This window comes from Bufo bufo, chromosome 7 (genome assembly GCF_905171765.1).
Source record: "Bufo bufo chromosome 7, aBufBuf1.1, whole genome shotgun sequence".
Classification (NCBI taxonomy): Eukaryota; Metazoa; Chordata; class Amphibia; order Anura; family Bufonidae; genus Bufo; species Bufo bufo.
In genome coordinates this window covers 12,468,033-12,482,198 of record NC_053395.1, presented here as the reverse complement: position 1 = coordinate 12,482,198, position 14,166 = coordinate 12,468,033, and the positions used below count along the sequence as shown (strand labels likewise).

The 14,166-nt window shown below is 49.6% G+C and overlaps 1 protein-coding gene across 1 annotated transcript; it reads left to right on the top strand.

Moving 5' to 3' along the window:
- Positions 1 to 212: 212 nt before the first annotated feature.
- On the top strand, positions 213 to 2,763 carry LOC121007566 (E3 ubiquitin-protein ligase TRIM39-like). Its single transcript, XM_040439594.1, has one exon. It carries the CDS (start codon positions 712 to 714, stop codon positions 2,254 to 2,256), a length of 1,545 nt encoding a protein of 514 aa, XP_040295528.1. The 5' UTR covers positions 213 to 711; the 3' UTR covers positions 2,257 to 2,763.
- Positions 2,764 to 14,166: the final 11,403 nt, after the last annotated feature.

Here is a 14,166-nt window from a genome sequence, read left to right as displayed (position 1 = left end):
ACCGCTGAAGTCAGGGTCTCTCCACCTTAAACCTGACTCCTCAGGGAGGACGGGATAATTTTAGGAGAACTGTACCCACCGCCGTCTATTTTGGCCGTCACCTTTTATGATCGCCAGAAATAGCCTGTAATCTGATGCTGCTCGCTCAGTGTCCTCCCCGGCTGCTGACAACACGTTTTTAGTCTGAATTCCAGCACCTGACAACAGGATTTATTATTGAGCCTTTCCCAAAAATCTAGAACCTCCTGTTAAATCTCAGCCCTGCGGTCATCTTCATCTGACAGGTTAATAAACATTTCTAGGAAAGCTGGGTGACAACCGATATGGCTGCCATTATAGCTCTCACAAGGGTTGTCAGTCATTTTTCCCAGCTCCTGAACAATAAATCTACCCGAAGTATCCTTATTAGCGAATCCTTAAGTAGACTTTCCATTTTGAACAGCCATATTGGTTGTCACCCAGCTTTCTCAAGAACTGATGTTAGCTCTGTGTTCTTGGGATATGTCACTTTGGGTTGTCAGTTTGTTGTGGGGACCACGGTGTCGGTGGCAGATCAGGTTCCCCCTGAGTGCCTGAAGGTTGGCCATAGTGTAATTACAAGACGGAACAGCTGAGACATTCAGGGCTTGGAGAAATACATGCCTACAACAGCTGAAGTCTGAAGCGCACACTCGGCACTGCTGTTTCTCAGCTCTACTTCTCCCGCACACAATGGCGACTGCAGATTTAAAGGACGAGCTAAACTGCTCCATCTGTCTCAATATCTACACAGAGCCGGTAACCCTGAGGTGTGGGCACAGCTTCTGTCAGATGTGTATCCACTCAGTGCTGGATCGGCAGGACAGGGACGGAGCTTACACCTGCCCCGAGTGCCGCGCACAGTACCTAAAGCGCCCGGCGTTGCGAAGGAACATGAAACTTTGTAACATCGTGGAGCATTTCCTGTCAACGCAACCAGAGGCCAAGGCAGCTGGGATCTCCTGCACGTACTGCGTCCACTCCTCTGTCCCAGCTGTTAAGACCTGCCTGATGTGCGAAGCTTCTCTATGTGACGTCCACCTGAGCGTCCACAGCAAATCCACGGATCATGTCTTGACGGAGCCCACCAGTTCCATAGACAACAGAAAATGTGCCACCCATCGGGAAATGCTGAAGTATTACTGCTGTAAGGACGCCACCTGCATCTGTGTGTCCTGTTGTGTCTTCGGAGAACATAGAGGACACCAAGTGGAACTTCTTAAGGAGGCGTCTGAGAAGAAGAAGGAAAAACTGAGAAAAGTTCTGGAGAAACTGACCACGAAACGTGAAGAGACAGAAAAGAGCATCCAAAGTTTACAAGAACATAGGATAGGAGTCCAGGAGAAGGCGGCCAATGTAACGACAAGGGTGACTGATCTGTTTAAGGACATCAGGGTTCAGCTCCAATCTCTAGAAGAACGGATATTGTGTGACATCTCCAGACAGAGGGATAAAGTGTCACTCTCAGTCACTGATCTGATCCAACAAATGGAGATAAGGAGGGAGGAGCTTTCCAGGAAGTTGACGCACATCGAGGAGGTGTGCCAAGTGACGGATCCGCTCATTGTCCTCCAAGGACGGGACATCAGCAGAGCTGAGACTGATGAAGGGCTTGGTAAGAAGCTTCAGGCTGTCGGTGATCTGGATGAAGTTCTGATTTCGTTAAACCTACAGTCGGCTTTATCCAGTATCGCGTCTGACGTAAAACAAAGCTTCAGCGTCCAGAACTTACTGCTGGACATTAAGACGGCCGCAGTTGATGTGGCCGTGTCTGGAGACCTGAAGAGTGCCACGTGGTCCAAGTCCCCGATCTGGGCAAAAACTCCACAGAGATTTAAAAACTATTGTCAGGTTCTGAGTTTTCAGAGTTTTAACTCCGGACAGAATTACTGGGAAGTGGAGACCAGTGAACTGGGGAACTGGAGAGTGGGGGCAGCTTATCCCAGCATGGAGCGGAAGGGGGATCTGTCCGGGATTGGACAGAACAGCAAATCCTGGTGTTTGCGCTTGTGTCAGAAGGACTACCTAGTAGCTCACGGAGCAAAAGAGATCCCACTAGAGACTGAGTCACCACTGCAGAGGCTGGGGGTATATTTGGACTACGATGCTGGGCGGCTGTCCTTCTACCAACTGGGTGAGCCCATTAGACATCTCCACACCTTCACTGCCACTTTCACGGAGCCCCTTCATGCCGTGTTCCTGGTATGGCGGGACGGCTGGGTGAGAATCCGGAGTTAGGATTACTAATGAAATCGCAAGGGTGAACGCTAATTTAAAGGAACACACCACTCATAACCGATACACTGTGAGGGTTCTGAGCACGACACAGATTTAAAGAACTCCAAATATAGAGATGCTTCACCCCCTCAGTGTCTCGAGTGGTAGTTCCACACAGGTTGGATTTCCATAGCCAATCCGATCCAGAATCTGCAAAAAAATCTGCCAGAAAATCTGCATCTAATTGTGTAAATTTTGATGCAGATTTTGTGGTGGATTTTCTGCAGCCGATTCTAACGGGTGATCTGATCTGTTGGGCACACCCTCTGCCGCTCCCATGCTGGGGCTTCTCGGCCTCCCGGGAGGTCCTGGTACTTTCTGTTCCAGAAGCCTGGGTCGGTGACTTTACATGATTTATCATCTTTGCACTAGAAAAGTGGTGTCAAAAAGTTGCAAAAATTGTCACATACACTTTTTTGCTGTCCTTTCCACTTTTTTTAAAGGGGGCGTGGCAAGGCCGGAGAAGGGGCGTGGGCAGCCACCCAGACAAATTTATCTACGGCTGCTCTGATTGCTGTTGTAGATTTTTGGTTAGGCGCATGGACTGCAGGAGGATACGCCTAATTTATGACGGGACATGCGCCTTGTCATAGATTAGGTGCATCCTTCGGCTGCCCAGGGGGTATCAGGGAGGAGCTTTCCAGTTTTCTCCCCCCTTCCTATTATTTTTTTATTTTCATTTTACTTGCAGTACTCCTTTTGACCACATAGCGTGCTGCAGCGCAAAGTTACATTCAGGCAGCTGCAGTGAATACTCTAAAGCTCCTAGTGGTGAAAAGGCGTAGTGCAGGCATTTATTTATTCTGGCACTTCTACGCGTGTTACATCTGTAGTATCATGTATGTAGCTTAGTTGTCTGCTGAAGGGTTAATTATTATGGATTATTATTGGATGATTGCTGATTTTACCCTCTGTATGTGGAATGGGATCTTTCTAATAAAGATGTCCTCCTGGTGAATTATGACCTCTGGTTTTACATGTTTGTGATATTCCGCCATCTCGTGCACTGGGCCTTTATCTGTCATCCTCTCAGGACCAGATTCCAAACCTTCAACTTTCCTGCTAATCCATAATCATGGAGTCAGGATTATTTCCTGGTATTTATATGGCACCCTCAATACAATACACAGCAGAGGGCGCCATTATGTCACTACATTTTACCGCCTGGTGTCTGTTGCCCCTCCGCTCCAGTTCCATGACCCTTTGGCCATTTCCTCACCCCGTACTCCTTGCTGACGTTTCTGTCGATGGGAATCCTAAACAGGTTCTCACTCGGCGTCAAAGGGGACAGAGCAATCAGGGCTGAGCCCCACTTCTCCAAGAGCCCCGCAGCAGTTGCCTGGCCTGCCTCGTAGTTCACAAAAGGGGTGGGGCTTATGCAAATTTGCTTTAAAAGCGTTATTGCTGGGGGCGTAAAAGGGACCGCAGATTAGAACGTCCTGTACATAAGAATCGAATTGTTGGTCTGTACTGTAATGTTGGATGTATAGGCACCCAGCTTTGCCAGAAACTGATACAACTCAATAGCAGCTCGTCAAGCCTTCACCAGACAGGGCAGTTTATGTTCTTGTATACACGTTGATGCTGTGCACTAGATGGCGCTATATTCCCTGTAAATTATACAGAGCTGCAGCCGACCTGGGCTATAACATTAGTGACCTCTCGGAGAATCTGCAGCACATTGCTCTGCTCTCCCTACAGTCACCACGGACCACGCGGCGGTGTCACCGCAGGGCTGCAGCAGGTGACTCACTTCCTGCGCTCAGTCTCTGCGCTCAGCTCCCAGGGCGACGTTTCCGCTCTCTGCACGGAAATTAAAAAAATATCAAAAATTTAAGACGCCTTTAACTTTCCAGTCAACACGAGCCGCGACTAATGCGGGATCAGGACCACAAATACTGGACCCAGAAGGACTTAAAATGTTCTGAGGCTCAGGAAAGCAATGACCACCAAGGAGCCGGTGACGGCAGTCGCTTCATAATCTCATGCTCACTACAAAAATACCACCATAGAGTCACGATAATACTGCTGTAAATTCAACATACTACCTCCATATACTGCTTAATAATACTGCTATATAAAACCCACATACATCATATAATGCCAAGATAATACTGCTATAAAAACCACACATAATACCACCATATAGTGTCAAGATAATACCGCCATATTTACCCAACATAATATTGCTTAGCGCCAATATACTAATGCCATATAAAGCCCACATAATGCCACCAGATAATTCCAAAACCACTATATAGTGCCAGGATAATAGTGCGATAAAACAAATATAATACCCCCATATACTGCCTAGATAATAATGACATATAAAACCCACATAAATTATATAGTGCCAAGATAATACTGCTTTGCAAACCACATATAATACCATCATAAGGTGTCAAGATGATACTGCCATATAGGGATGAGCGAATTGACTTCAGATGAAACATCCAAAGCCGATTCGCATAAAACTTAGTTTCTATGCTGTATGGAGCGAGCGCTCCGTACAGTATTAGGAGCCGAAGTTATTCCTTCGCGAAGTCTCTCGAGAGACTTCATGTAATAACTTTTATAAATTGATTTCTACTGTAACCGAACCCAATATACTAATGCCATATAAAGTCTATATAATACCATCACAAAGTTCTAAAATAATGCAGGTATATAAAGCCCATATAATACCATTATAGTGGCAAAATAATACTCCCATTTATATTTAATATAATACTGCCATATAAAGCCCAAAGAATACCACCATGTAGTGCCGAGATAGCACTGTTCTGTACGGTTATAGTTCTCACATAATATTGCAATTTAATTTACTTCCACACACCACAGAATATTACGGGGCGGCTTTAGTTTGCTTCTGGAGTGTAGTCTGCCAATACCACAATACATGGTCTGAACAGCTGTGGGCTCCTGTATATAATTATATTTGTGGGCCTGGCTGCGGCGCGAAGCCTGTGGAGTGTGACTGAACCTAATCTAGCTACAGTGGCTGGTGGTGTGCCTGTTGCCACGTGACGAGGGTAGGCCAAATAAAGGGGGCATACCCTATGGGAGATGTAAAGAGAAGGGTCGGGAGGGAGGGGCGAGAGAGGACGTGCACCCGGTGAGCTGGGCGGCTTGGGCTTAAGAAGCCCCCTACGCCCCTCCCACAAAAGCAGGCTGGATTCAGCCTGCTGCATTTGTGGGCCTGGCTGCGGCGCGAAGCCTGTGGAGTGTGACTGAACCTAATCTAGCTACAGTGGCTGGTGGTGTGCCTGTTGCCACGTGACGAGGGTAGGCCAAATAAAGGGGGCAAAATACGAGTAGGAAAGGTGTAAGGAGCGACTCTTTATTGTGAAAGATGGTACTACAGAACTAAGTCAGAGAAAGCCGCAGCGATTTCGGCTTTCGGGTGCGGGATGTATCGTGAGAAGCAAGAGGACTTCCAGCGGCCCATCTTGCGGATGATATGGGCCGGGACCCCATGTTTGGAGGCGGCGGAGGCGGCTCCGATCCGGAATGAATGGCCCGTGATGGCCTGGGGGTTGAACCCAAACCCGGACGCGAGGCTGCGAATGTGTTTGACAAACTGCGAGGACGTGAGAGGTCGTGACGGGAAAGGAAGGAGAGGGCTGGCGGGAGCCCGATTGCCCAGTGTGGTGAGTAACCCGTTGAGGACGGCCACGGGACACCAGGAGTTGGAAGTCGGGAAGTATTCTATGTGCACTGGGGGCCCGATTTGTGAGGTTTTGGAGACTGGCAAGGTGAAGGTGAAACGCTCGCGACTACGGGTGAGTTGGTTTAGAGCCGGGCCTGAGTTGTGAGGAGAGGTGCCGGTGAATTCCCCCGGCCGGAGAAAGCCGTAGAAGCTTAGGTAGAGGGCGGCTTTGAGAATGCAGCTTCTGAAAGGGCCAAAAGGACTGCCGTCTAGGGAGGATGAGAGTTCTCCTGAACAGTCCCCTGAGACGGGTTGCCTGGCGGGTCCGGATTTGTGAGAGCATTTTTGATACCCCCGCAGTGTGCGCTTTGATGGCGTGGGAAGAAAAGATAGGGTTGCTGTCTGGCTGACGGATCATGAGGTGATGCTGGACTCACTGACAGTTACGATCTGATGGTGCTGACGGAGAGGTGTAGGTCCTTGTGGCAGTATGCCAGGAAAGCCATTGATGAAAGCGGTTTCGCTTACGTTGCCCCTGGGGTGAATGGTGACGAAATACCTCGAAAGCTTTCCAACCCGACTGGTAGTTCCTTGTGGAGTTTTCGGGACAGGGACTTGCGGATGAGAGTATGAGCCATGACTAGGTGCCTGTCTAGTCCAGGATCAGAGAGCCGAAGTCCGAGGGTGGGATCCCGATTTCTGTCGGCTTGAGGCATGACCTGGAAGAAGAGAGTCAGTTTTAAGCGAGACAAGGCATCCGCTGCGACGTTCCTGATCCCCTGGATGTGGGTGCAAGAAACATGGAAATTGAACTTGAGGGCAAGCCAGGTGAGTTTGCGTAGGAAGCGCATGACTTTGGGGTGAACTGGATCTGCCTTTGGAGATGATGTCGACGTCGGTGAAAAAACGCACGGGCATGTTGCTCATACTTTGCCCCAGACTTGAGCTGCTGCCACGATGGGGGTACAATTCAAGGAGAGGAGAGGACTGGGATGGCTTGAGGGTCTGAGAGGATCTGGGAGGGCCAGGAAGCAGCGAACCACTGGTGGCCGAACAAGGCGCCGAACCCGACGGATGCTGCCGCGTCAGAGTACACGGTCGGGCAGGTGGGGCTCCAGTGAGGGACGAACATGGAGATGCCATTCCATGCTGACAGAAAGACCCTCCACATGTCCCGGTCGGCCAGGGCTTCCCGGGTCCAGTTGGATACAGCGAGGTCCCTGGGTTGAGGCTGTGGGTAACAACTGGAGGAGTCTTGCTGTGAAGGGATCGTCCCTGCGGCATGATGCGGGTTGCAAAATTGAGAGAACCCCAACAGCGACTGGCAGGTCGCCCTTGGACATGGTTCAGGAACCGATGTGAGCAGAAATGACTGACTGGAGCCTGACTAGTTTTGTCCTCTGGGTGTCTGGCTTCCATTCTGCAGGTATCGAGCGTGATAACCCAAGAAGGTGAGGACCGTGCTAGGGCCGTCAACCTTTGATGGCGCCACTGGGACCTGGTAAGGCGGAAAAAATGCTGAGGAGGCTTTCCAACCTGTCGGGCACAGGGTTTGGGTTCTCGACCAGTAAGAAACTGTCCAGGTAAGTGTATGACTCTGGGACAGTTGCGTGGTTTACCAGGATCCAATGGAGGGCCCTGGGCGAACTGATCAAAGAGCCAGGGGCCTGCTCTTTGACCCAACGTGAGGCGGGGTGGCAAAGTAATACTGGTCCCTCCATTTGATCCGTGAAACCATCCAGAGGTGGGGCTGGATTGGTAGAAGCTTGAAAGCGTCCGAAATGTCCGCTTTAGAGAGCCAAGCCCCTGCCCCTACCTGTAGGAATGAGTTGGATGGCCTCGTCCAGGGAAGAATAGCGCATGGAGTATTCTTCCGATGGTATCAACGAATTGAGGCTCGGGGTGCTGCTGGATGCATGAGGCGCTGACAAATCAATTATTAGGTCGGTTTTTATTGGAATTTTTGCTGCGGACCAACCCAATGGGCTCACCCTGTAGACTTGGAAGGGAGGGGTGGGAAAAGGCCCTATGATGAAACCCTTCAGCAGCTCGACCTGCAGAAGGGAATCCACCGAGGGCCGGGTCCGTCATGGCTGACCTGAGGATTGGGGGTCTCCCAGGAATCCCGAGGCAGGGTGACCAGGCCGGTGTGGAAGCCTGATGAATAAAACCGGAATGCAGGAATTGGACGAAGGCGGGATCGTGGTGGTATTTGAGGAGGGAGATGAGAAGGGGGACATTAATGTCGGCCAGTCAGCTTTTGGCCGATGCGCTGGGAGCAGGTGGACTGGGGGGTGGGCCCGGAGCAGGTGGAACAAATGTGGAGCGCCTTACATTGCTATAGTTGCAGAAGCTGGAGTTGAAGTTGTTGCACAACTGGTTTTTTTCCCAGGTACACGATGGGGCGACCCAATTTGTCCAGGAGCGGACCCGGTTTCTGGGGGGCCGAAGTGCTCGGCTGCTGTTTTGCAGGGGGGAGGCGTGGGAGCTTGGGCACCAATCGGAGGCGTGCAGGACTGACTGGCAGAAGGAGCAAAAAAGGAGACCTGAGACCTGCAAAATGTCTGCAGAATACTCCATGTCGAGGGGAGGCCCAGTGGTGATATGCTGGAACTGGGCGAGGGCTGCAGCTTGCCTTCGCGCGAAAATGACCGGTGAATAGTCGTAATAAGCAAATCATCCGTATTTGTGCCCAAGCTCCGTGACCCTGTATAAATATGCGTCCAGCTCCTCTCTTCTGGCTGGGTGTGCTGCGCAGATGATGTCGCGGTAGAGGCTGAACTGCAAGTACGAACTCTGGATGGAGAGTTTTTTGTTCAACCTCGCGTCTTTGTCCTTCAGGGACTACGGGACACGTCCCCGCAAGCGATGGTCCGGTTTTCCACCGTGTCGTGCGTGGAGATGAGGACCGCAGCCAGGTTCACGTCCCTTGCCTGCGATAATGTCCCTGCGCAGGTTTTCGGGGACGAAAAAGGAGGGGGCTATTCGGGCGGGCCCAGACAACCTACCTGAGGGAAGATGGCTGGAAGTGGAAGGGACAGGGGCGGGACTGGAGGGTGCGGCAGGTGAAGCGTCCCTGCTTTCGACTGCTGGAGCCTGGTGTTCATGTCACAGATTGGAACTGGACAAATTGTTTATCGTGGCGTGTAGCTGCGTTAGTGACAGCTGGTATGGTCGACATGGGGATCTGCTCCGTGGACCCTGTGGATGGCTCCGGGAAACAATAGGTGATATAATTCGGCCTTTCGGGCTGTGGCCGAAATGGCGGTATCCTCGCTTGTCCAGCTCGGCAATCATCTTGGGGATGGTCCAAGTCCGGTAAGAAGAGCGACTTGCCCGTTCCGATACCGCAGACTCCACGATCGATAGAGCGTCCTCGATGTTGGACACGTGGGACACGTTGGAGCTGAAACGAAGAGGGGAAAGGAAAGCTGGAGGGGGAAGCGAGGTGGGTGCGGGTGGTATTACAGAGAGAAGCGCGTGGCGGGACGGAGGTGCCCAGCGTCGGGGCGAGGCCGGAGGACGCGAGGTCCCCTTACTGGGCGTGGTTTATAACCTTACCTTAAGATGCTGGAGCTGTTAATGCCGTGAACAGAGGGGACGGAAGCGACCTGGCGAAGCCGAGATTATCCCTGGTTCACCTGAAAAGAACAGTATATGATGCCACGATTGGCTGTGCCGGGCGGCCGGAATAGTGAATCGTGGCCGCTACTTACCTGGACGACAAAAAAAGGGGGCCAAAGGATTCCAAGGGAGCACTCACGGAGTAGCTTAGTCACCTGAAAGGACAAGACCGAACGTGTTGAATTTAAGGAAAGCGCAACGGTGCGAGACCAGAGGTTTCCTGGCATGTGACCGGGTCCGGAGCCGGGGGGATGGCGCGGTGACTGCTGCAGCGGCGAGCCAAAGAGTGGAAAAACACGTGGGTAGGGTTGCGTCCTTGCGGAACCGATGGGGTTGTAGCGAGGGGGACGCTGAGAGAATTGTGAGCCCGGCGATCCTGGGTGGACGGGTTGAGGGGCGGTTCAGGGCGTTACCCTGTGAAGAAGACTGTTGGGACAAAGTGGGGCCTGGGCGTACCCGGCCCGGGGGTAAGGTGTGGGAATGCGAGGTGGGCGTACCACCTTGAAGACACCTGGGTTGCGTGACCCGAGCGAAAAAACAAAGAGAGAGATAGGGACACGGCCAGGCGATGTCGGATGGAAACCGGCCTTGCCTGTGAACTTTTTTTTTATTTTTTTTTAAAAAGAGCGGAAAGAGATGAGAAGAGAGCAGGGCGTTCCTGCGGACAAAAGGTAGTGGAGGGTGGACGGGTTGGGAAACATGAAAATTTTTATATATTTATTTATTTATTTATTTATTTTTTTTTGGTTACCCAGACGTGACCACCCGAAAGAAGGATGACGCTGGTCACCTGGCGGGTGCTGGGCTGGTGGAGCCGCCGGGGCCCCCCCCCCCCGGCCGCGGGCGACGCTCGGCGGGGGAGGGGACCGGACCAGCGCAAAGGGGGAGGCCAACCCGCGCGGGGAAATGCCCCAGTGGTGGTGGGTGTGCGAACCGGTGTCCAGGGAAGGGGGGAGGGACAGATGCCGAGCGAAGACCGTACTGGTCCCTCCCCGATGGGGGTGCCAGGGATGATGGAAGGTGGATAGGGAGGGGGGGGGGGGGTGTGCGTTTTTTTTTTTTTTTTTTTTTATTTTTTAGACGTGGATGGCCATGTGAAGGCGGTGTTTGGTGATGTACTGTTTTTTTTTTTCTTTTTCTTTTCTTTTCTTTCTTTTCCCTTCCTCCCTGGCCCCCTGCCGCGGTCGGGAGCGGGGTACCGGCCCGGGCAGGGTGACCGGAGGAAGTGGGGGTGGCGGGGGCACGCCAGGCAGCAAGCTGGGCTGTCTTCCAGGCCCCCCCCTCTCTCCCCCCCCAGACGCTCGTGGATATCCGCGCCTCCCCGAGCGGTGGGAGCGAGAGGAGGACGAGCCGGGGCCAGAGAAGGAAGCGCCTGCTCCCGCCGACTTCCGGGACGCCGCGCTTTTGTCACGTGATGCGCTCCAGGTTGGAGCGCAAGCCGGCGAGACTGAAGCGGCAGGAGAGGAGGCAAGTGAACCCGGGCGGGGAGCGGAGGAGACTGGCGGCGAGGCGACGGGCGGGAGCTGAGAATGCAGCGCTATCCATATCCTCCCCCCCCCACGACCAACGGCACCCGGCAGCGGTCCGGCTGGGTCCGGGGGGGGGGGTGGGGGGAGCGCCGCTGAAGCTAGGCGAATCCCCGACGCTCCGTGGATATCCGTGCATCCACGAGCGCTGGGAACGAGAGGAGGACGAGCCGGGGCCAGAGACGGAAGCCGCCCGCTCCCGCGACTTCCGGGACGCCGAGCCGCGGTTCACGTGATGCGCTCCAGGTTGGAGCGCAAGCCGGCGAGACGGAAGCGGAAGGAGAGGAGGCAAGTGACCGGGCGGGGTGCGGAGGAGACTGGTGGCGGGGGGACGGGCGGTTGCTGAGGAGGGTGGTGGACGGGGATGAGGTTACCGAAGGGGGGATTTACCTTGGAGTTGGCGGTTCTGGCGTGCAGAAACCGCTGCACGTGCAGGCAGCTTACGGGCCGTAAATGCAAGTGACGGGTGCAGCTCCTCCTACCAGCGTCAGGCGAGAGAGGACGTGCACCCGGTGAGCTGGGCGGCTTGGGCTTAAGAAGCCCCCTACGCCCCTCCCACAAAAGCAGGCTGGATTCAGCCTGCTGCATATGTACAGCTGGTATTAGTTATACATCTTCTTGTATATAGTGATATGGACCATGCTGGTATAACCTGGGTATCTCCTGTATATAATTATATATGTACGGCTGGTATTAGTTATACATCTTCTTGTATATAGTGATATGGACCATGCTGGTATAACCTGGGCATCTCCTGTATATAATTATATATGTACAGCTGGTATAAGTTATACATCTTCTTGTATATAGTGATATGGACCATGCTGGTATAACCTGGGTATCTCCTGTATATAATTATATATGTACAGCTGGTATAAGTTATACATCTTCTTGTATATAGTGATATGGAGCATGCTGGTATAACCTGGGTATCTCCTGTATATAATTATATATGTACAGCTGGTATAACCTGGGTATCTTCTCCTGTATATAATTATATATGTACAGCTGGTATAAGTTATACATCTTCTTGTATATAGTGATATGGAGCATGCTGGTATAACCTGGGTATCTCCTGTATATAATTATATATGTACAGCTGGTATAACCTGGGTATCTCCTGTATATAATTATATATGTACAGATAGTATAAGTTATACATCTTCTTGTATATAGTGATATGGACCATGCTGGTATAACCTGGGCATCTCCTGTATATAATTATATATGTACAGCTGGTATTAGTTATACATCTTCTTGTATATAGTGATATGGACCATGCTGGTATAACCTGGGCATCTCCTGTATATAATTATATATGTACAGCTGGTATAACCTGGGTATCTCCTGTATATAATTATATATGTACAGCTGGTATAAGTTATACATCTTCTTGTATATAGTGATATGGACCATGCTGGTATAACCTGGGTACCTCCTGTATATAATTATATATGTACAGCTGGTATAAGTTATACATCTTCTTGTATATAGTGATATGGAGCATGCTGGTATAACCTGGGTATCTTCTGTATATAATTATATATGTACAGCTGGTATAAGTTATACATCTTCTTGTATATAGTGATATGGAGCATGCTGGTATAACCTGGGTACCTCCTGTATATAATTATATATGTACAGCTGGTATAAGTTATACATCTTCTTGTATATAGTGATATGGACCATGCTGGTATAACCTGGGCATCTCCTGTATATAATTATATATGTACAGCTGGTATAAGTTATACATCTTCTTGTATATAGTGATATGGAGCATGCTGGTATAACCTGGGTATCTCCTGTGTATAATTATATATGTACAGCTGGTATAAGTTATACATCTTCTTGTATATAGTGATATGGACCATGCTGGTATAACCTGGGTATCTCCTGTATATAATTATATATGTACGGCTGGTATTAGTTATACATCTTCTTGTATATAGTGATATGGACCATGCTGGTATAACCTGGGCATCTCCTGTATATAATTATATATGTACAGCTGGTATAAGTTATACATCTTCTTGTATATAGTGATATGGACCATGCTGGTATAACCTGGGCATCTCCTGTATATAATTATATATGTACAGCTGGTATAAGTTATACATCTTCTTGTATATAGTGATATGGACCATGCTGGTATAACCTGGGCATCTCCTGTATATAATTATATATGTACAGCTGGTATAACCTGGGCATCTCCTGTATATAATTATATATGTACAGCTGGTATAACCTGGGCATCTCCTGTATATAATTATATATGTACAGCTGGTATTAGTTATACATCTTCTTGTATATAGTGATATGGACCATGCTTGTATAAATCGGGCATCTCCTGTATATAATTATATATGTACAGCTGGTATAACCTGGGTATCTCCTGTATATAATTATATATGTACAGCTGATATAAGTTATACATCTTCTTGTATACAGTGATATGGACCATGCTGGTATAACCTGGGCATCTCCTGTATATAATTATATATGTACAGCTGGTATTAGTTATACATCTTCTTGTATATAGTGATATGGACCATGCTGGTATAACCTGGGTATCTCCTGTATATAATTATATATGTACAGCTGGTATAAGTTATACATCTTCTTGTATATAGTGATATGGACCATGCTGGTATAACCTGGGCATCTCCTGTATATAATTATATATGTACAGCTGGTATAACCTGGGCATCTCCTGTATATAATTATATATGTACAGCTGGTATAACCTGGGCATCTCCTGTATATAATTATATATGTACAGCTGGTATTAGTTATACATCTTCTTGTATATAGTGATATGGACCATGCTTGTATAAATCGGGCATCTCCTGTATATAATTATATATGTACAGCTGGTATAACCTGGGTATCTCCTGTATATAATTATATATGTACAGCTGATATAAGTTATACATCTTCTTGTATACAGTGATATGGACCATGCTGGTATAACCTGGGCATCTCCTGTATATAATTATATATGTACAGCTGGTATTAGTTATACATCTTCTTGTACACTGCGTGCAGAATTATTAGGCAAATGAGTATTTTGAC